Below are 21,564 nucleotides of genomic sequence, written 5' to 3' on the forward strand. Positions count from 1 at the left end.
CCTGTGAAGACTTATATGAAATGATGCAAAGTGAAATGAGTAGAACCAAGAGAACATTATACACACTAACAGCAATATTGTGACAATAATCAACTGCAAAAGCTTGGCTACTCTGTTCAAGACAATAATCCAAGACAATTCCAAAGGACCTATGATGAAAAATGCTATCCACCTCCACAGAGAATGATGTACTCTGAGAGCAGATTGAAGCATATCATTTATTTGTTTGTTTTGTTTTTCCTGCTTTTCTTTTTAATATGGCTAATGTGGAAATGTTTTGCATGCTTTCATGGTATTTCATACAATATAATGTATATCATACTTCTTGCCTTCTCAATGGGTGAAGGAGAGGGTGTAGGGAGGGAGAGAATTTGAAACTGACAATAAGAATTTTTTTAAAATAGTTCATAACTATTACCTCAATGTGAGGAGTGATGATAAAATCAACGAAGTTTTCTCACTTGGCTAAATTGTTAAACTTGGTTCAATCCAACACATTTTAAGTACTGACTTTACAGTACTTGTACCTCCTTAAATAATACCTAAAATAATACCTTTAGAATACCTTAACGCTTACAAGTTATAGTTTATCAAGTGATTAATATTTATTATTTCATTTAACTGTCACAAGTAGAAGTGGTCACCCTTACTCTAAGGTTGAGGAAATGGTGGCTGAAAGACATTATGTGACTTCAAGGTCATATTATTTGATAGTAAGTGGCTGAATCAGTAGACCCTAGGTCTTCAGACTATGAATCATGTTCTTTCTTCTTTCCCATAAAGGGCTGTATCCTCAGCCTCTATCTACATGTGTCACCTATGGCAATACGAAATCTCTCTAGGCCTGTTTCCTTATCTATCAAATTTAGAAGTTGGACTAGATGGAGCCCAAGGTCCTTGCTAGCTCTAATATCTATATCCTGACATTCCACATGGAGTTTGAAATTGTGAGATACTCTCAGAAACACTGGGAATGAATTGGGTTGTAATTATTAGTTACAGTTGCATTTATCTATGTTCATTTACATGTTACAGATGGAAGGAGCCATGACTAACACTATGAGACAAGTTATATATAAAGACATCAACAAATCTCCATGAGCTATTTTTATAGACACCAAATCTAGAGTACTTAACTCACATTCAAACAAGAAAGGCTTTTTTTCTGTTTTGTTCCCTCTCTTAATTACTATTTCCTATTTTCTACTTGCCTATAAAAATTAAGATACCTTCTAGCTTTTCAGGAGAATATTAATCACTGCTTTCATTCTACTTAGCTAATCCATGACTTTTCAATTTTATCTTTTTAAACTCCTTGCAAAAAGAAACTCCATCCTGGAGAAGTCAGTTGGTGAAACAAATAGCGCCTGGAACTTTGGCCTGCTGGAAGCGAGGATATGAGCCCCAGCCTAGCACTCGCATGCACATGCACACACACACACACACACACACACACACACACACACACACACACATCCCATCTGTGTAACTGTGAGCAACAGTTCTCCTAGAGCTTGTTTTATTATCTAAAATGTTGGCCACTCTCTACTTGCTTCACATGTGAGGAGACCACTTTGCAATGACAAAGCAGTATAGAAATGGAAATTATTGCTAATACTCATTGCTAATTTGATGAATGTAATGGCCACACTCAGGCCATTTTCTTCTACTCCAGGCATAAATCTTATCTGTCTCATGCTCTATGTATTTAATGTATCATCATGGCAAAGTCAAGTCAGTCAATAAGCATTTATTAAGCATCTACTATGTGCCAGGCATTGTGCTGAACATCAGGAATATGAATACAAAAAGAAAGTCAGTTCCTGACCACAAGGAGCTCACAATGGGAGAAGACAACATACATGAATATAAATGAAGCTGAAAAAAGAGGGGGAAGAAGGGTACTCAATGTGAGGGCATGATCATGATGTATTAGTCTTGGTTCTATCTTGGTTCTAGCACAAGGTATTTATGTCCGATATATTATTATCTTAAATCAACAAACAAAAGTCATAGTATGTTTTCTTCCAAGTAGAAAGAACATTGCATTTGGAATCAGAAGACCTGGATTCAAATCATAGCTCTTCAACTTGCTACCTATGTGACCTTAGGCTTGGACCTTCTCTAAACCTCCATTTCCTTATCTGTAGGATGAAGAGGTTAAACTAGATTATATCAAAAATCTCTTCCAAGCTCTTTTTGTGGTGGCTAAGAATTGGAAATCAAGAGGATGCCCATCAATTGAGGAATGGCTAAACAAGCTGTGGTATATGATTGTGATAAAATATTATCGCACTATAAGAAATGACAAGCAGGATGATTTAAAAAAAAAACCTGGAAAGACTTAAGTGAACTGATGCAAAGTGAAGTGAGCAGAACCAGGAAAATGTTGTACACAGTAACAGCAATACAGAACAATGAAGAATTGTGAATGACTTAACTATTCTCAGCAAAACAATAATCCAAAACAATCCCAAAGGGCTCATGATAAAATATGCCATTCACTTCCAGAGAAAGAACAGATAGTGTCTGAATATAGACTGAAGCATGCTATTTTTCACCTTCTTTCATTCATTTTTTTATTTGAGTCTTCTTGTACAAAATGACTAATATGGAAATGATTTACATGACTGTACATGTATATTCTATATCGGATTGCTTACCATCTCAGGGAGTGGGGAGAAGAGGGAGAGAAGGACAGAATTTGGAATTGAAAACTTTTTTTTAAAATGTGAAAAAGAATTGTTTTAACATGTAATTGGGGGAAAATATTATATTAAAAAATCTCTTGCAACTTTAATTCCTATAATCTGGCATGTGCTCTAGGGTCTTCAATTACTCTTATAGAACACTGGCTCTGGAGTCAGGAGGACCTGAGTTCAAATCCAGCCTCATACTTATAACACTCACTAGCTGTGTGACTCTAGGCAAATCACTTAACCCCAATTGCTTCAGTAAAAAAAAAAACAAACAAAAAAAAACCCCAAATACATAGACACAAATGACTGCTATAAATGAACCTGAAAGAAAACACGCCAACCACGCTTACTATCAAACCCAGTTCAACCTATACATGATTCTCTAGCCTAATTACTTCTCTATCTTTACCCTAGTGGTCTGGCTTTCTTTTTCTTCATATTTATATTCTCAGTACTTAGCACAGTACCTGGCATATAATAAGTGCTTAACAAAAGCTTTATCTTTTATCTAAATTCTTGTTTCTGTCAAAAATAAGCATTTGAGTAAGTCAGGGAGTTTGTCAGAAAAGAACATTTTTCTTTACAGAACTCTTTATATAATGTCCAGTGAGTCAACAGTTTGAATAACCAACTGCCAGGCATGCTGTGCTGTCGAAAAGACCCATAGGGAAGGGAGGGAAGAGGGGCTTAGACCAGGAAGCTTTGAAGTTCTCTTCCAACTCCAAATTTCTATGGTCAAGTAATATATAATGGATATAATGAATGATAAAAGAGTCCAAACAATGGAAAAGCCAAATTATCCTAAAACATATATACAGATTTGTGATTTCACTTAGCATCCACTTTTCTTTTATTACATTTCATCAGATTAGAAAGAAAACTTAGAAGTCCTCTCAAAATCAATCTGTGGCTACATTATCCTTTGAGTATTAAGAGCTGGAGATCTGAGACATTGAAACAGTAGGCAAGGACTTTGAGGTCAAGGACTGTTTCATTTTTGTCTTTGAATATATAATGATTAGCACAGTTCCTGACACATAGTAGGTACTTTAAAAATACTTGTTGACCAACTGATCTCCACTTAAATGGCCCATCAGTACCATGAATTCAACATGCCCAAAACAACTCATAATCTTTTCCCCAAACCTGTCCCTTCTCCCAACTTCCCTTGATGGCACCTCAATCACTCAGGCTTGAAACCCTAAAGCCATCTATGACACTTCCTCTTCCTTTATTCCACATACCAAATCAAGTCAGTTTTATTCAACTGAAATTTTTCTCTCCTAAAGTTACCAATTATCATTTAATCTTCTTCATCCCAAAACTCTCTGACATCATCTACTACTATCTCATCTCCTCACTTTACTCATTCTCTGATAAAAGTGGCCCTTTCCTAGATAAAGCCAATTCTACATGTGTGTTTAATCCCCCTCATTTTCCCTTCTTTCCCCCCTCCCTCTCCTTATTTTACCTTCCTCCCTTCTCCCTCTCCCTTCTTCTCTCTCCCCTCTCCCCCATTTCTCCTTCCCTTCCTTCTCCCTTTCCCCTTCCTCTTTCTCCCTCTCCCTCCCCCTCTTTTTTCTCTCTCCCCCTTCCCTTATCTTCAACTCATCTCTACATATTGCCCTCAAACGTATCAAGTCTCCCTCATCCATGAAAAATCTTCACTAGACATCATCATTCCACATCTCTCTTACTTTCTTATCCAAATTTCTTGAAAAAGTTGTCTATACTCACTGCTTCTGCCTCCTCTCCTCTCACTCACTCCTCAAACCTTTGCAGTCTAGCTTCCAATCTTCACACTCAACTAAAGGAGATTTCGCCAAAGTTATCAAAGCTCTCTTAATTGCCAAATGTAATGGTCTTTTCTCAGTTCTCATCTTCATTGATTTACCTGCTGGATTTTACCCTGGTGATTTCTGTCTCCTGGATACTCTCTCCTCTCTTTTGGTTCTCTTCTCTCCTAGACTCCTTTGCTGCTTCATCAACCACATCATGCCCACTAAACTGGGCTATTCCCCAAGGCTTGGTCCTAAGCCCTATTCTTTTCTACAATTTCTCTCTCAGTAAGCTGAACAACTTTTATGGGCTTAACTATCATTTCTACGCAGATAACTCACATAGTGGAGCTTCAGTCCCACATCATCTGCCCACTAGATATTTCCAAATAGATCTCCTACATGCATCTTAAACTCAACATATCTAAAACTGAACTCATTATCTTTCCCCAAAAACCCTCCTTTCTTTCAAACATCTCTATTTCTGTCAGAAACCACCATTCTTTCAAGTTTACAACCTCAGCATTATCCTCAGGTCCTCATACCCTTTCATCCCACATATTCAATCAGTTGCCAAATCTTGCCATTTCTCTACCCACAACATCTCTTGCATGCAATCTCTTCTCTCCTCTCACACAGCTACCATCTAAATTCAAATCTTCATCACCTCTCATCTAGATTATTGCAACTGCCTCCTAACAGGTCTCCCTGTCTCAAGTCTTTAACCACTCTAATCTATCCAACCCATCCTACACATTGTAACCAAAGTAATTTTCCTTAAGCACACATATGACCATGTGAGTCCCCTACTCAATCAATTCTGGTGGCTTCCTATTGCCTCTAGGACATAACATAAATTCCTATGTTTATTTTTTAAAGCTCTTTACAACCTAGCACCAATTTCTTTTCTTTCATTGAACATCACTCTTTGATCTAAACTGGCCTTATTCACACATACCACTCCATCTTCCATCTTCTGTGCCTTTGCACTGGCTATCCCACCCACCCGCAATTCACTCCCTCCTCATGGAGTCCCCCTCCATACAAAAAGCAATTCAAGTACCAAGAAACTACAGTAAGGATCACACAAGTTCTGACAACATCTACTATAAAAGAGAAAAGATCTCAAAATACAATATTCCAAAAAGCAACAGTTATAGGCTTATAATCAAGAATAACTTACCCTGCAAAACTGAGTACAATCCTACACGGGAGAAAAATAGACCTTTAATGGAACAGAGGACTTACAAGCATTTCTGATTAGAAAAAGATCTGAGTAGGAACTTTGAAATACAAACACAAGAAAAACCTAGAGAGATAAATTTATTTAAGCAAGTGGGAGGAGCTGTAAGATGATATAGTGCAAACATTCTAATAAGGGAGTACAAACAAGTGTCCTTTCAGAATTTTGATGTCTTCAAAAGGTACTGAGGAAGTTAAATAAGAAAAACAGAAGTCCTGGTATACTGAGGATTCTATTCTGAGGGTTCTAATAGAGAAAAGAAAAGAGAAGATAAAAGGAAAGCATTAATATAGAAAGGAGGGAAAGGAGCAATGGAACTTGCTATTTCTCACATTTGGAATATCTGAGAAGAAAAGTACACAAACATGGAGGAAAGGGAGGGAGGGAGAGTGGGCATCAGATGAACCTCACTCCTACCTGAACCAGACAAAGGAGGGTTGAACACACATACAAACCTAACAATCTGGTGTAGAAATACACCAAACTAAGCAAAGAAACAAAGGGGAGAAATTTCCACTGAAGGGGGAGGATAATACTAGGTAGGGAATAAGTAACAAGCACAACCAAATTCCTAACTCTGAAGGGAGAAATGAGAGAGAGAGAGAGAGAGAGAGAACTACTAAGGCACATCCTTAAATTGTCTCTAAAACAACTGTGAAATTGCTGAAAAAATTGTGGTATATGAATGTTATAAAACATTATTGTCCCATACAATGACAAAAGAGACAATTTCAGAGTATCACAGGGAGTATGAATTCACGTAGAATGAAATAAGTAGAACCATGAAAACAATGTATACAGGGACAGCAACATTGTAAAGAAAAATAGCTTTGAAAGACTTAAAAAATCTGATTAAGGCAATTATCAACAATGTCTCCAGAGGGCCTATAATACTATAATAGAATGTTATCTCTCTCCTGAAAGAGAAGTTGATGCTACAGAAAAAGACATACATTATTGGACAAGGACACTGTGTGGACTTGTTTTGCTTGACTATGAATATTTGTTACAAGAGTTTGATTTGGTTTTACTTTGTTTTTTGAAGAAAGTTCAGTTTGCCTTCTACCTAAGGCCTTTTTTTCATCCTGTCCTCCAGGAGGTAGTTGGTAATTCTTAACTTGTATTTATTTTGTATATGTTTATATGTGTATGTATTATTTCCCTTGATAGAATATTCATTGAAGGAAGGGACTTTTTCACTTTTATTTTAGTATCCTCAGTTACTAGCACACAGTGTTTAATAAGTACTTGTTGATGATTGAACTACCAAGTTCTGACAATTCTACTTTTCTAACATCTCTCACATCAGTCTTTTCTAATCAACTCACACTGCAACCACCCTAGTTTGGGCCATCACATCTCTTGTCTTTATTACTGTAATGAACTCCTAACTTGATTTCCTGTCTCCATTTTCTCCCCTATCCAAACCATCCTTCACCCACCTGCCAAAATACTCTTCCTAATGCATAAATTCTCTTGTTCAAAAACCTTCAGTAGCTCCCTATTGTCTATAGAATAAAATATAAGTTCTTGATCTTGTCATTCAAGGCCCTCTACAATATAGAGCCACTCTACCATTCTTGCCTTTTGTCTACTCTACATTCCAGCCAGAATGGACTATTAGTAATTTCCTGAAGTCTTCCTGCCCTTTCCTACCTCCATACTTGGAATGTACTCCTCCCATGCTGAAATAATAGCTGACATTTGTATAGCATTCTAAAGGTTGCAAAGCACACATAGATAGATAGATAGATAGACAGACAGACAGACAGACAGATAGATAATCTTTTTTTTCAAGGCCCAGCTCAGGCACCATCTTCTTCATCAAGCCTTCCCAGATTTCCCCCTATCCCATCCCTCCAAAGCTGCAAGTGACTTTCCCATCCTTAAATGTTCCTAGAACACCTTGTCTGGGTCACTCCTTTGTCATTATTATACTCTAACTTGTACTACTACATTTATCTCAGTCTAAGTCATATTAAACCATTATCATATTTATCTTTAGATCCTCCACTGTCTAGAGATGATGCTTAATAGGTAGAGTTCTTTAACTGTTGAAATGGAACTCATTACAGCTCATTTCATACCCTTCAATAGTAATCACATATTTACTTTAGATATAACTTATCATAATAATCATAAAGTTTAAAGCAAGATGGGAACTTAAAGATAAACTAGTCCAATCACTCATTATACATATGAGTAAACTAAGACCCAAGAAAAGCAGAGCAAACTACCCACTGTCATGCAGTTAATAGGTAACAGAAGAAGGAATTCAACAGAAGTCCACTCACTTTAAATCCAGTCATCTTTCCAATACATTATAACTTCAGTAAACCATTTGAATCATTTGAATATTAACAACTATGTGACCAGAAACTATATATACTTTTCAATATAGATGGCAAACAATCATCATCTAATAAATCTTGATGCCTCAAGATTAAACAAATAGGCAAAAAGTATATATTAATGTTTTACAAATCTCCTTTTGTCATCTTAATCCTAAAATGGAATGCTTTAGCAAAGGGTGCCTTCTATCTAACCTCTCAACAAGTTAACACTTCAAGAAAAGAATGTAAGATACTGTTGAGACTTGTTATAAAATGATTAACTTCATTGTGCAATTACACAAGCAATTACAAAACTTTATTTTTAACATGTCACCTCTAGTAATATTTTCAGAGTCAGTTTCATAAAGGATACAAAACCCCCTGCATTTAGAGTGAGAAGACCTGGGTTCAAATACTGGTGCTATTATTTTGTAACCTGGACAAAACATTTCTTCTCTCTGACCTTCAATTTCTTTATCTATAAAAAGAGTAGGATTACGTGACCACTAAGATCCCTAATACTCTGTGATCCTTCTCAGCCATTTAAAATCTTATGAATCAGCTATATAGAGACAGAGACGCTATAATTAAAGAAGCAATGGTGTTTTGCTTTCAATATTAGTTGTCCCCTTCACCTCACTCCAGGAAAAACACTCTGTCCAGGGTCACTAAGGTAGTAAGCAGCACAGCCAGGATTTAAGCATAGGAACACCACATTACTCTCTCAAAATGCTTTTTTATTGAATTGCTTTATTTTATCTCAGTGTAACTCTCAAGGATTTGGGAAATAATGGCTGTTTGACTCCTTTAAGAATAGCTGGGACTAGAATGAGGTTCTGCTTTCTTTAGTGTGTTTTCCTTTCTTGTTTATTTTCCCGTTGTCCAACACAGCCAGTTTTAAACAAAAAGAATGTTGGAAACATTGAGACCTTTTATCCCAAAAGAGCCAGGAAAAGGTTGTACCTTCACAGACATAAAGCAGAATCCAGGTCCGCTTCCTCCACCCCAAGAGGTCTAACAAAATAAAAATAAACGCTCCATTTTTTAGCTTCCAAGAATCAGCCTTCCTATCAGATGAACACATCTTGTCCTCAATCCATACCCCACCCTCAACTCACCCCTAGTAAATGGGTTGACTTAGCTGTAGTTAGAAAAAGATCATAGAATCACTGTCCTAGAATGTGAGAGCTAGAAGAGACTTTGGAAGACAAAATGTTAGAATTGGAAGGGGCCTTAGAACATAGAAGAATGCTAGAGCTCAAGGAGCCCTTAGAACATAGAATGTTACAAATTAACAAGATCTAGACTAAACTCCCTCATTTCACAGAGCAGGAAATTAGAGTCCAGAGAAGAAAAATGGTTTGCAGAAGCAAGATTAGAACTCTGGCCTCATGACTCATAGCCCAGTGATCTTTAATTATCAGCTACTAAGCACAGGACCTGTTTCTTCCACAGTGCTAACAAATGTAGGCATTAAATAAATATATATTAAGTTAGAGGAAAAAATTGTATTTATGTAATATAGGTTAGTCACAATCCCAGGATAGTAAGAAACAACAGAAGAATGTTGAATTAGCCATCCTGCCAGGCTCCTCATTGCTAGCTTCTATAATATATTTCATCTTCTCTTCCCTAGGTCCATAAATGTGTCAGGTTGCTTCATACTCACTTAGAATACTTCCTTCAATGACTTATAACCCACTTCCTTCACTTGATACATCAAAACAAGTTCTGAGATGTCACCACAGCCAATGTTAGACTGCAGTATGGTTTCCGGCAATGTGTCTATGCTATCAGTTAAATTACTTTATATTAACCACATTCCAATCCACAGGGATCGTTTCAAGACTAAATAAGAATTAAACATATCTGTCCAAGCTCTGCTAGTTATTAATTCCCTAAGCACGCCAGACACACGTTTGTTCATGCTTAAAGAGTAACCTTTGAGGAGCTTTCCAGGGTGCTAACTTCATGACATCTCAAAGTCAAAACATCCTAGAAAATTATCAGGGATCCCATATCCATACAGTTGAAAAGGACCTCAGAAATGGTCTAAGCCCCACATGAAGCATACACTCGCAACGAATGACCATGCAATCTCTACAGACCTCCAGGGATGAGGCTCACTTACCACCCAAGGCAACCTGTTCCTCTGTTGGACAGTTATAATAGTTAGAAAATACTTTCTTATATTGAGCTATAATCTGCTTCCCAGGAATAGGCCTTCTAAGTGTTAATCCAGGGTCCTTGAGTCTACTTTTATATAGCTTCCTATACTTTTAAATAGTGTTTAAAGGTCTGGAATGTAAACATATTTAGAATGTCACAGGGCTTCTGGACACAGTCCTAATTACTCCATCAAGCAATGTGGACAATCACACCCAGATACATTCAAACATTATGATCAGAATTCTCCCAGGATCACTTTAAATGCTTTCTAGTGATTCAAAGAAAAAAAGTTGACTGGTCACATTTGAAACTATTTCAATTCAATTTCATGTGTAAAATAACTTTTTTTTTTTAAACCAAGGGCAACACAGATGGTGCCCTACAGTTTGGCTTCCAAATTGCCTAAGTTAGAGATCTCTTTCCATAAGGCCATTTGTGAAAAACCTGTGTTTTTGTGGGGCATGCTAGCTCTTCCCTTCATAGGCCTTTCCAGTTCCTACCTCCATGCTTTTTGCACAAGTGACCCCCTGTATGTGGCACGTTCTTCCTTCTGACGCTGACCTCAGAATCTTAGGTTCCTTCTAAACACAGCTCAGGTGCCACACTCATTCCCCACCTCAATGATTAGTACTCTCTCCCCCTTGAAACTATTTTGTTTCCCCCAGTAGAATGTAAATTCCCAGACAGCATGTGCCATTTAATTTTTGTCTTTGTATTTCCAGTGTTTAGCACAATGCCAACTGCATAGTAGGGCATTTAACAAATATGTTCACTGAATTTTGTTGTTATTGAGGATGGGAGTAGGAAAGGTAAGATCAGTTAACCTGCTGCTTGAAATTTTTTCTCAGCAGGCTAAGTAATGCCTTGAGTTAAAGTCAATAAGCAGCAGTCAGTTACAAATGGTCTCTTTCCTCCTGTAACTGGGACACAGAAACTTGGAACCCATTCCTAGAAATAAGAAATTACTCGCAGTCCTATAGGTCTTAAAAGCACTTTTCGCCTACCAACCTTGTGAGACAGGTAAATTTATTCCCACTGTAAAGCTGGTAAAACTGAGGCTTAGAGAGGTGAAGGGATTTCAAACAGTAAGTGGCAGAGTCAGGATTCAAACTCAGGTCTTGTGCTCTTTCAGTTCCCCTAAGCTACTAGCCCAGAGCAGTCTAGTTTCAAGAACAAGAGGTTCATTTTTGTACAAACTTTACACTTAATATAATTTCATGCTTCATAAGTTCCCTTTCTGAGCACTCAGATATTATGGCAATATTTCCTGCAAAACAAAGAGGCTCCAAAAAAATCAAAGAACCAAATTTGTCTGCTTTGCTGTATTCTACCAAAAGCAAGAGAGAGTTAATGGCTAGCTAATATTAACTTGAGACTTTTTGAATCTCAGTTGCTGACTGTCTCACAGAAGGGCAAGTTTCTTCACTTTCCTATATTATTCAGAGAGGATCCTGGTCTTCCTCACAGACTAGAGGTCAATGTTAGCTTTTGCAAATAGGAGGAGCAACAGCTCAAGCACCTGATTAAGCCTTTTCTTTACTCCAACCATGAGGTCTGGATTACCAGTCTTACTATTCCCATCTGGTTTTGGTCCTGACCTATAACTTCATCGGTATGTAACTGCTGGTGTGGAAACTCTCTCCATCAATGCAGGACAACAATTGGTTTATAACTTATGACATTAAAGTAGCAATGCAGTATAATGGCTAGTGGGCTGATCCTGGAGTCAGGAAAATCTGGGTTCAAGTTCTGACAGACAATAGGGAAGTAACAATGTCACTTGAATTTTCAGGATTCAAAGCAATTCTAAGCCTATCCTCCAGTTTACAGATGAGGCTACTGAACCTCAAGTGACTTGCCCAAGGTCAGGCAGTTCAGAAGTTTCAAAGCCAGATCTCAAATTCAATTCAAAGTCCGTGGTTCTTCGACTATAGCATGCTGGTTTCCTATTTTATAAAATGAACATTTGGGGAAGAGTATTAATAAGGTGGAATGTATCTAAGAAGGAGACCAGGATTGGGAGAGGACTGAAGAATCAATTGAAAGGATTATGGATGCTTAACATGGAGAAGAGAGGGTTTAAGAGAAATATAATTATCTTCAAATATATGAAAGGCAGTCTTATAGAAAAGGAAACGGACTTGTTTTCCTTGGTCCCAGAGGTCAAAACCAGAATCAACGAGCAGAAGTTAGTTACAAGGAGGCAGTTTTCAGGGGGAAACTACCTAAAAATAAGAACTGTCCAAAATGAAATAGGGTACATCAGAAAGCAGTGAATTTTTGAAGGCTCAGTAAGTGCTGGTGAGGGATATTGCCAAAACGAAACTAATTCAGGTAGGGGTTAAGCTTAATGACCTCACAGATCCCTTTCAGCTCAAAGATTCTATGATCTGTGACTCTACTGAAACCTAAAGCTACATGGTGCTCTGAATACAATGTTTAATAAATATCTGATGTACAACTATTTTATAAGAAGTAACAAACCTTTCACTCTAGTGCTTCATTTCTTTCAAACTAAGTCTTTTACCTCCCAATGTTTATTCATTCAACAAATAGTTATTTGATGCACACTATGAACAAGGCCCTAAATAAATCACATAGGCTCTTCTTATCTGTAAGCTTGCGTCATATCAAAAAAACACTGATGCAAGTGTGAGGAGAAGTGAGTTTGTGTTCTAGCTTTGCCATTAATTTCCTGTATAATCTGAGGCAAGTCACTTAAATTCTATGGACTTCACTTTTCTCCTCTGAAAAATTGGGGTGCAGAGGGGCTCTTTAATGTTCCTTCCAGCTCCAAAATTCTGTAAAATTAGAATTTTAACCTTCTTTTCAAGTTAACTGCAACCCAAGGAAAATATAAAGTAAGTGCTATGCAAGTTTCCCTCTTAACTTCTTCATTATAAGCAGTAAATTTTTCCAGAGTTGTTCAGCATATATTTCAGCACCTTGTCCATATATATTCAATGCATTTTTCAAGTTAAAAAAAAACTCAAATTCATTAAAAAAAAATGGATTAGATTTATTCAACTCAGCCCCAGAGAGCAAAAGTAAGACCAATGGGTAGGAGTTGGAGGGACTCAAATTTCAGTTCAATATCAGAAAGACTTTCCTAACAATTAGAGCTGGCCAACAATGTCATGAGCAGACTCAAGAGTCTTGTAACATTTCCCTGTAAATGAAAGTGTTCAAGCAGAAGGTGGATAACTGCTTGTAGAATATCTTGCAATGGGTTTTAACCATCAGATTGAGGTTAGCCTAAATGATCTCTAAGATTCCTTCTTGATCTGACATTTGTCAAAATATTCTGGAGATACTCTGTTTTCCAGAGCTGAGGCCCAGCAAGCAGGCTGTGTCCTGAGCTTGGCATAACAATAATCCTTTGTGCTCAGGATGCTTACATAATCTTTTTGTGTTTTAAGGGTCCTTATCAACCTGACATTCCATGTTTCAAAGTCCTTACTAACTCTGAAACTCCATGTTCTAATGTTCCCTTCTATGATTCAATGAAGGTTGCAACACTAGAGTCATGCAGCCTAGTAGCAATAAAACTTGGAGGCCAATGTTCCAGGAAAAATAACTGTCAGCCGCACCCTTAGGCTCTTCCCCTTCTTAACTTCCACAAGAACAAATCTCAAAACACTGAAATAAACCAATTCTATCGTGTTTACTATAACAGGAGTCTAAGATGCAAAAGGTTAATTGCTTTGGGAAAAAGCTACACTAGAGATGGGGTGGGGGGAGCATAGTATCTAGCAACAGGAGAGGCAGGGCTCTCTGACATTTCTAAAGGAGAGAGGGAAAAAAAACAATGTTATGATTACACATAGCTAATGAATCCAGGGATCTACAGCTGGGGGAAAAGTAACAGGCAAAGTATGACAGTAGAGAAACCAGTGTAATATAATATAACAGAAAAAGCACTGGGCTTGAATTCAGAAGCCCTGAGTGTGAATCCTGGTTCTTCCACTAGCTACCTGAATGGCTGTAAATAAAGAATAAGATAATTCCCAGAAAACAGACCTGGATAGTGCTATCTAAGCCAAACCCTTCCTTCTCATGTAAGGAAACTAAGACCCCCCCCAAGAACTAAGTGATTTGCCCAAGGTCACCCAGATGGTTAGCAGCAAAGCTGAAATTCAAACTCAAGTCCTGTGTCCAATGTTCTTTCCACCATACCACTATTCCACCATTCTTCCTCTCTACGTCTCAGTATTCTCATCTGTAAATATAAGGATGCTGGAATAGAAGGCATCTAAAGACCCTTCCAGCTCTCTCTAGGTATCAGGATCCTGGTACAGAGAGAAGATACTCCACCAAAAACATTACCATCCTTTTAACTGTGAAAATTATAGTTCCTAAGTTAGTAACATGGTAATAATGTAAACAAAATTTCACTGGGGTCTAGAAATGAAACTTACAAGTAACTTTTTAAAAACTCAACCCATGGCTCTAGGACTTTAGGTGAATTTCAGCAATGGACTTTGTTGATTTGAATTACACAAAACTAATATTCCATATAGTGTCCATCTCAAATTCGGTTAGGGCAGAAGCATAACTATACATCTTCATACCCCTTCTGTTTTTCATGTATAGGGAGTTTTCTTTTTAAAAGTAGGACTGTAAAAATTTTAAAGAGGAGAACACAGTCTTACAAAACCAGACAGACACACAAAACATCAAGCAACTGGTATAATAGAGCAAGCATAGGCGTTCAGTTTGAGTCCCAGTCCTAACACCATCTGACTATGGAACTACCGGCAAGTTACTTCACCTGACTTTGTCTCCCCACTCCCCCAAAGCATAGGGACAATCATACCTGCATTCTCTACCTCTCAAAGATGATTTTTATAAACTTTAAAGTAATATAGCACCTTGAATAATTTTCTCAACGTGGGTACTACTTCCACTGATTAAAATCATGATCCTTCCCCATTAGGGAAGGTGGCCTAATACAGTGACGAGCCCTGAAGCCCATCAATTGTGGAATGGATGAACAGACTGGTATATGAATGTGATGGAATACTACTGCACCCTAAGAAATGACATATGAAGAATTCAGAGAAACTTTGGAAGTCTTGTATATCAGTACATCTTGTACTGATGCAGAGTAAAATGAGTAAGTACACCAAAAGAACAATTTATACCACAACTGCAATAAAAAACAATAAAAAACTTAAGAATAATGTAGTGCCTAAATACAACTGTAAAGGACTAAAGTTGAAAAATGCCTCTTGCCTCTCAGTAAAAAGGCAATGAACTATGGGTTTCAGGCTTGGTCAATGTGTTGACTTGTTTTTGCTGAACTGTATATACTTGCTGGGGGAGGTAGAAAGAAGTCAATGGAAATTAGGTGACTAAGTGGTACAGTAGATAGAATTTTGGAATTCAAATCATGCCTCAGATATTTACTAGTATAACCCTGGACAAATCACTTAACCTGTGTGTCTCAGTTTCCCCATTTGTAAAATGGAGATGATAATAATAGCACCAACCTCTCAGGGTTGTTGTGAGGATAAAATGAGATATTTGGAAAGTGCTTTGTAAACCTTAAAGTGCCATATAAATGCTAGTTATCATCATTATCATAATCATGGCAGAATCCAATCTTTGATGACTAATACCTGTGTGATGGTCATTTAACCTCCCTGAACCTAAATTTTCTCATGTATAAAATGAGGAGGCTGGACTGGATGGCATTGGAGGCTCCCCTCCAGTTCTAGATCTACAATTATATATTTTTTTTAAATGATCAGCAAAGCATTTTTTTTCCAAAAGCATTGGACTTGTAGCCAGAGGTCTTGTCTTCAAATCCCAGATCTACCACTTATCATCTTGTATGATTCTGAGGAAGTCACTTCTCCTTTCTGGGCCTTAGTTTCCTCAGGTATAAAATAAGGGGGTGGGGCTACATGGTGCCTAAGGTCCCTTCTAGCTATAAATCTGTGATCCTATCATCCCCTACAATTTGGTGGTCTTTAAGAGTTATTTGAGGGGGGAAAAAAAATCACCCTGCAATCAACCTGATAATGAAACCTCTCTGAATTCCATGTATTTCTAGAACTGTATTCAAAAGTCTTTCCAACTTAGTAGGACTTGCCAGAGCTTTGGCTCCACTGGCAATTTTCAAGTACTCAGTATCACCTCCTATCCAAGATTAGGTATCAAAGTAGGACTTTAGAGAAGTGCTAAGATGTTAAAAAAAAAAAGTGAGCTATATATTATAATGATGATAAGCACAGTGATTATAAACACCAACTCCCTTAAATAACTAAATGAGAAAAAAATACTTAAGACAAACTTTGGCTTTCATGTCTTAAGGACTTCACAAAGTCCAGCAGCATCCAAACACATGCCAATTTTCACTCAAGAATATAATTCATATATCCAAGAGTCGCATGCAGATTTCTCCTCTCTCCTCTTATAATAAAAGTTGTCAGTTTATTTTAGGGACCTAGCTATCTCTACAATGAGAAGAACTGCCCGGGTATCAGCCTATTAACCAAGCTGTTAGCATCAAAGACCAGTTACAGAGAAAGGCATTGAGGCTGCAGTAATGACCCATTGGCAATAACAGGAGTAGTACTGAGCACTGACATAATGCTTTAAGGTTTGCAAAGCACTTTACATGTTATCTCATTTGGTAAGACACTTAAGTTGGAAAAACATTGATTCATGCATTCATTCAACAAACATTTATTTGGCCTTTGTACAAAATACTAAGCTTGGCAATCAGAAAGATACAACGTTTGTGTAAGACAGGATAAGAACCCTCAAGAAGCCCCGAAGGAGAAGATACAAACTTAAATAACTGTAACACAATATCCAGTGCTTAGCACAGTGCCAGGCACAAAGCAAGCACTCAATAAATGCTATCAAAGCGTTTTATGACACCGCTCCCCACCCCCACTCTCTTCAGTATGGTGGAAGAAGCAAGCAATGGAATTGGTCAAAGGATCAGGGTTTAAACGCTGACTTTGCCACCTTTGTGACTTTGGACAAGTTAGTTACATTAACTCTTAGGGTCTCAGTTTCCTGGTCTCTAAAATGAAGAGAATTGGAATAAATAGTATTTTCCTCGATCACTTTCCTTCTCTGGCCCTCAGTTCTCTCTTCTGACCAAAGAGGCTTTTATACAGAAGAGTACTTCTAAGTTCTAAAGTTCTAGTGATTCCTTTCCAGTACTTTCCCCACCCTCCCCACCCCCGGGCCTTTTGACGTCCCACCTCCGCCCTATTTTTAAGTTCCCAGGATTTAAAATAAGGAGACCTGTATGCCAACCCTTCCTTTGCCCCTTAAAAACTATATGGCTTTGAGCAAATCACTTCCCCTTTATGAGCCTCAGTTTCCTCACGTATAAAAACAGTATGCCCCAGTTCTACAGTGTTTTAAAATGTTGACAAAACAAGTTTCTCACAAAAACTCTGTAAAGATAGGTGATGAAATTGTTATTTTCTCTATTTAACAGATGAGGAAAGTAATGACTCTCCCAGGAGCACAGAGCTATTGAATGTGGGATAGGGTATTCTGAAAGCAGTTTTCCTCATTCCAGCACCAGGGTCCTCACCATTAAACCACACTGCCCTTCTGTAAAATGAGGGAGGCTGAAGTAGATACCAAGCTACCGTGACCCCTCTGCTCACATGTTCCCTCTCCATGCGACCCTCGCACTTGCCCGACTACCATCCCCGCTCCCCCTTCCCCACCGCAAGCGGAGTTTCCCTCCTCCTCCCCTCCCCTGGGGCCCCGACCCGCCCCCACCCGGGGCCCGGGAGGCGCCGGACCAGCTGCCTGCCCCCCCCACCACACACTCCAGTCCTCTCTAGTCACCATGGCAACTTCCCCCCTCCACTCCACAGCTCGCGCCCCCACCCCCCACTCCCGAGTAAACGAGGCCCTTCCTGTCACTGCAACAAGTCCCCCGGGCCCGCGGCCTCTCCAACCCTTCTTCCCCCAACCTCATCCCGGCCTCCCCAGCTCCAGGCCTGCCTGCCCGCGCTCACCTGATCCTGGAGCCCATGGTCCCCGGGACTCCTCATGGGCCCTGGCCCCACTCGGCGCTGCCCGGCCTCAGCCTCTCCCTGCCTGCCTCTCTCTCCCCGCCCCGCCCCTCTGGCCCCCTCCCGGGTCTATTTCACTCGCTCCGTCCCGGGAAACGCCATGGTTGCTGGGGCGCGTCCCCGCCGCCGCGCGCGCGCGCCTAAATCCCACGGCTCAGCAGCCTCCCTCCCCGCCACACTCTGATAAGAGGCTGAGGCAGAGAGGCTCAGACACACGCCCAGCCCCGCCCCCACCGCCTTCCCGCCGCGTGGGGCCTGCTGGGACTTGTAGTCCAGGGCCCTCAGGGCTTAGCCAGGGAAGGCTCGGGATAGGGCAGAGCAAGGGTTGGGTTAAAAAAAAAAAAAAAGAAAAGCTAGTTGAAAGGCAATCATAGGATCCAAGGAGTTTGAGCTGAAAGAGAAACTACAAATTAGTCCAACATCTCATTTTACGGAAGAGCAAAATGAAGCTCAGAGAGAAGTGACTTGCCCAACGTCACCCTGATAGGAACTAGGAGAGTCAGCATTCAAACCCACGTAGTCTGATTCCCAAATCTAGTGTTCTTTACAATATTCGTATGTCCTTTCCTTTACTAGAGGTATCCAGTCATTGCCACATCCTGTCATTTCTACGTTGCATCTCGTATATGCCCCCCTTCTCCTATCAGACCTTGGTGCCAGCCCAGTGCAGTTCCCTGGACTGTTACAATAGCCTGATCTTGGCCTGCCAATCCATCCTCTGATCTGCTGTCAAAAGAGCAGGCCTGACTGCGTCACCCAGCCCACCCCAATTCGACAGACTCCAGTGTCTATCACCTCTAGAATCAAGTATAAAACCCTCTGACTTTTGAAAGTGCTTCATAATCCGGCCCAATCTTACTTATCCAGTTTTCTTAACATACTGCTTCCCTCTATTTACTTGACTGATCCAATGACACTGGTCTTCAAACAAAACAATCCATCTCCCAACTCGAGGCATTTTCACTAACTGTCCCTTAGTCTGGAATGTTCTCCCTCTTCATCTCCGTTTAATAGCTTCCCTAACTTCTTTCAAGTCCCAGGTGAAGTCTCACCTTCCGCAAGAAGACTTTCCCAGGCCTCCTTTATCTTAGTGCCTTTTCTCTAAGATCAGCTCAAGATATGTATGTGTTACATACACACACACATATATGCTTATATATATATATAAACTATGTACATATATAAAAACAACTATGAACTTATATATGCAACTATATATGCACAAACAAGTACATACAAACAAGATAGATATATATGTATAGATACACATTGTGTATGTATATAGATACGTACAACTATGTACTAGATACAACCATGTACAAACAAGATAGATACATATCTATGTATAGATCTATCTCTACATGCACATATGTATCTATATATGTGTGTGCTTATACATAGATATGTATCTATCTTGTTTGTTTGTACATGGTTGTATACATGTTGTCTCTCCTGTTAGACTGTGAGGTCCTTGAGAGCAGTAACTGTTTTTTGCTTTTCTTTGTATCCCTAGTGCTAGCACAGTAACTGGAATGTAGCAAGTGCTTAATAAAGACTTCTTGTCTTGACCTGAGGAGACCCAATAGATGTTTAAGTGACTCACTAGCCTCCTTCCCTAGGCACTGTTTCCTTCCCTATCCCCCCAATTCTCCTCTACAGGAGGATTTGCCTTCCCCTATAGTCTCTGTTAGGCCTTCACTATACAGACCACTTACCTTCCCCTACAATTCTCTATGGAAACCAACTCCTCTCTACAAACACCTACATTTCAATATAGTGAGAGCCAAGATCATCTATTCTTGAAGAACCGCTGCTTAAGTTGCTACAGAGCTTGTCCATAGGTGTGTATATGTATGTGTGTATAGATATGTATATATGTGTATATATAATCTTCGACAGTCACTGCAGATGGAACAATTGAGCCCAGTATTAAACAAGAGGAAGAAAGTGAGCTGAATTGTCTTCTGGAAATTGCAGAGCTCTTTTCATGACAACAAACTACTCACAAAAAAGCTTCATCTTTTTAATTCTAGTGCTGTTCTATGGCTGTGAGTCATGAGACACTACAGCCTCCACAGTATTCAAAATGAGGGTCACTCAGAGAGCAATAGAGGGGTCTTCATACTGTTGCTCAAATCTGACACTCCAGCTCCGGAATTCATGACTTTTTATTGGCTGCTCCCCCAACCCCCACCCCACCCCATGCTTGGAATATTTTCCTACCTCTTCACATCTGCCTCCTGGCTTCTTTCAAGATTCAGGGAAAATCTTTCTTCAACAGGTCTTTCCTAGTCATGTGTGCACATGCACACAACCTCACCCACACCCACCCCCCCAACACACACACACACACACACACACACACACACACACACACCCCTTTTTAGATTGCCTTTAGTTTATCCTTATTTGTACATTATTGTTTCCAAGTTGACTTGAGGCCTTACCCAGTACATTATTCCCACTGCAACACCAAACCTCTTCCCTCTATTGGTACCTCCCCTCTAAGTTAAATTTATTCTTACCCTGTATCTTACATATAAAAGTTTTTGCATGTCATCTCCCCGATTAGCTTGTGAACTCCCTCTAGGTAGAGGCTATGCTTTTACCTTTATACCTCCAGTGTTTAGCACAGTTCCTATAGCACAATATGAGGCACATATTAAGTGCTTAATAAATGATTGTTGACTGACTCTTTCCTACTTCCATTTTGATTCCTTTATGGAGACTGTCTCTATAACTCTCTTCTGCAGAAATATCTATTCTTCCTTTATGGAGACCTATGAAGATCTCCTTCCCAGACAGCTAGGTTCTGGAGATATACAACTGGGCTTGGAGGCACAGAGATCTGAGTTCAAATTTAACCTCAGATACTATCTGTGAGATTCTGGACAGGTCACTTAACCTCTTTCTATTCAGTTTCTCAACTGTAAAATAGAGATAATAATACTACCAACCTCACAGAGTTGTTGTGAGGATCAAATGAGATAATATTTGTAAAGTGCTTAGCACAGTGCCTAACACATATCAGGAGCTTAATAAATGCTTTTCCCTTCCTCTCTTCTCATGCATGTTCCCTGTGGGAACACCAAACTCCTGCAGAAATGATCTACATCTACAACCTTGCCACAAAGAACATAGCCCCTCTATCTTCTCCCATATAGAGATAGATTCAATTTAATCCCAAAGGTATTTGTTGGAGGTCAGTTCTATGCTCAAACCACTTGACCTATACAGATTACCCACCTATCCCCCTCCTACCCTACTGCTTTCTAGGGCTTCACT

General features: G+C 39.2%; 1 protein-coding gene across 3 annotated transcripts in view; it reads right to left on the reverse strand.

The window, feature by feature from the left end:
- LOC114047022 (DENN domain-containing protein 1A-like) overlaps window positions 1-18,316 on the reverse strand; it is a 702,955-nt gene extending 684,639 nt beyond the window's left edge. For all 3 annotated transcript variants that reach the window (XM_027867675.1, XM_027867672.1, XM_027867676.1), the window contains exon 1: window positions 18,223-18,316. In XM_027867675.1, coding sequence (XP_027723476.1) covers window positions 18,223-18,239 — 17 coding nt within the window. In that variant the 5' untranslated portion in view covers window positions 18,240-18,316. The remainder of the gene's footprint in view (window positions 1-18,222) is intronic.
- Between the last annotated feature and the right edge of the window lie 3,248 nt (window positions 18,317-21,564).

This window comes from Vombatus ursinus, unplaced genomic scaffold (genome assembly GCF_900497805.2).
Source record: "Vombatus ursinus unplaced genomic scaffold, bare-nosed wombat genome assembly UNPS02014786.1, whole genome shotgun sequence".
Classification (NCBI taxonomy): domain Eukaryota; kingdom Metazoa; phylum Chordata; class Mammalia; order Diprotodontia; family Vombatidae; genus Vombatus; species Vombatus ursinus.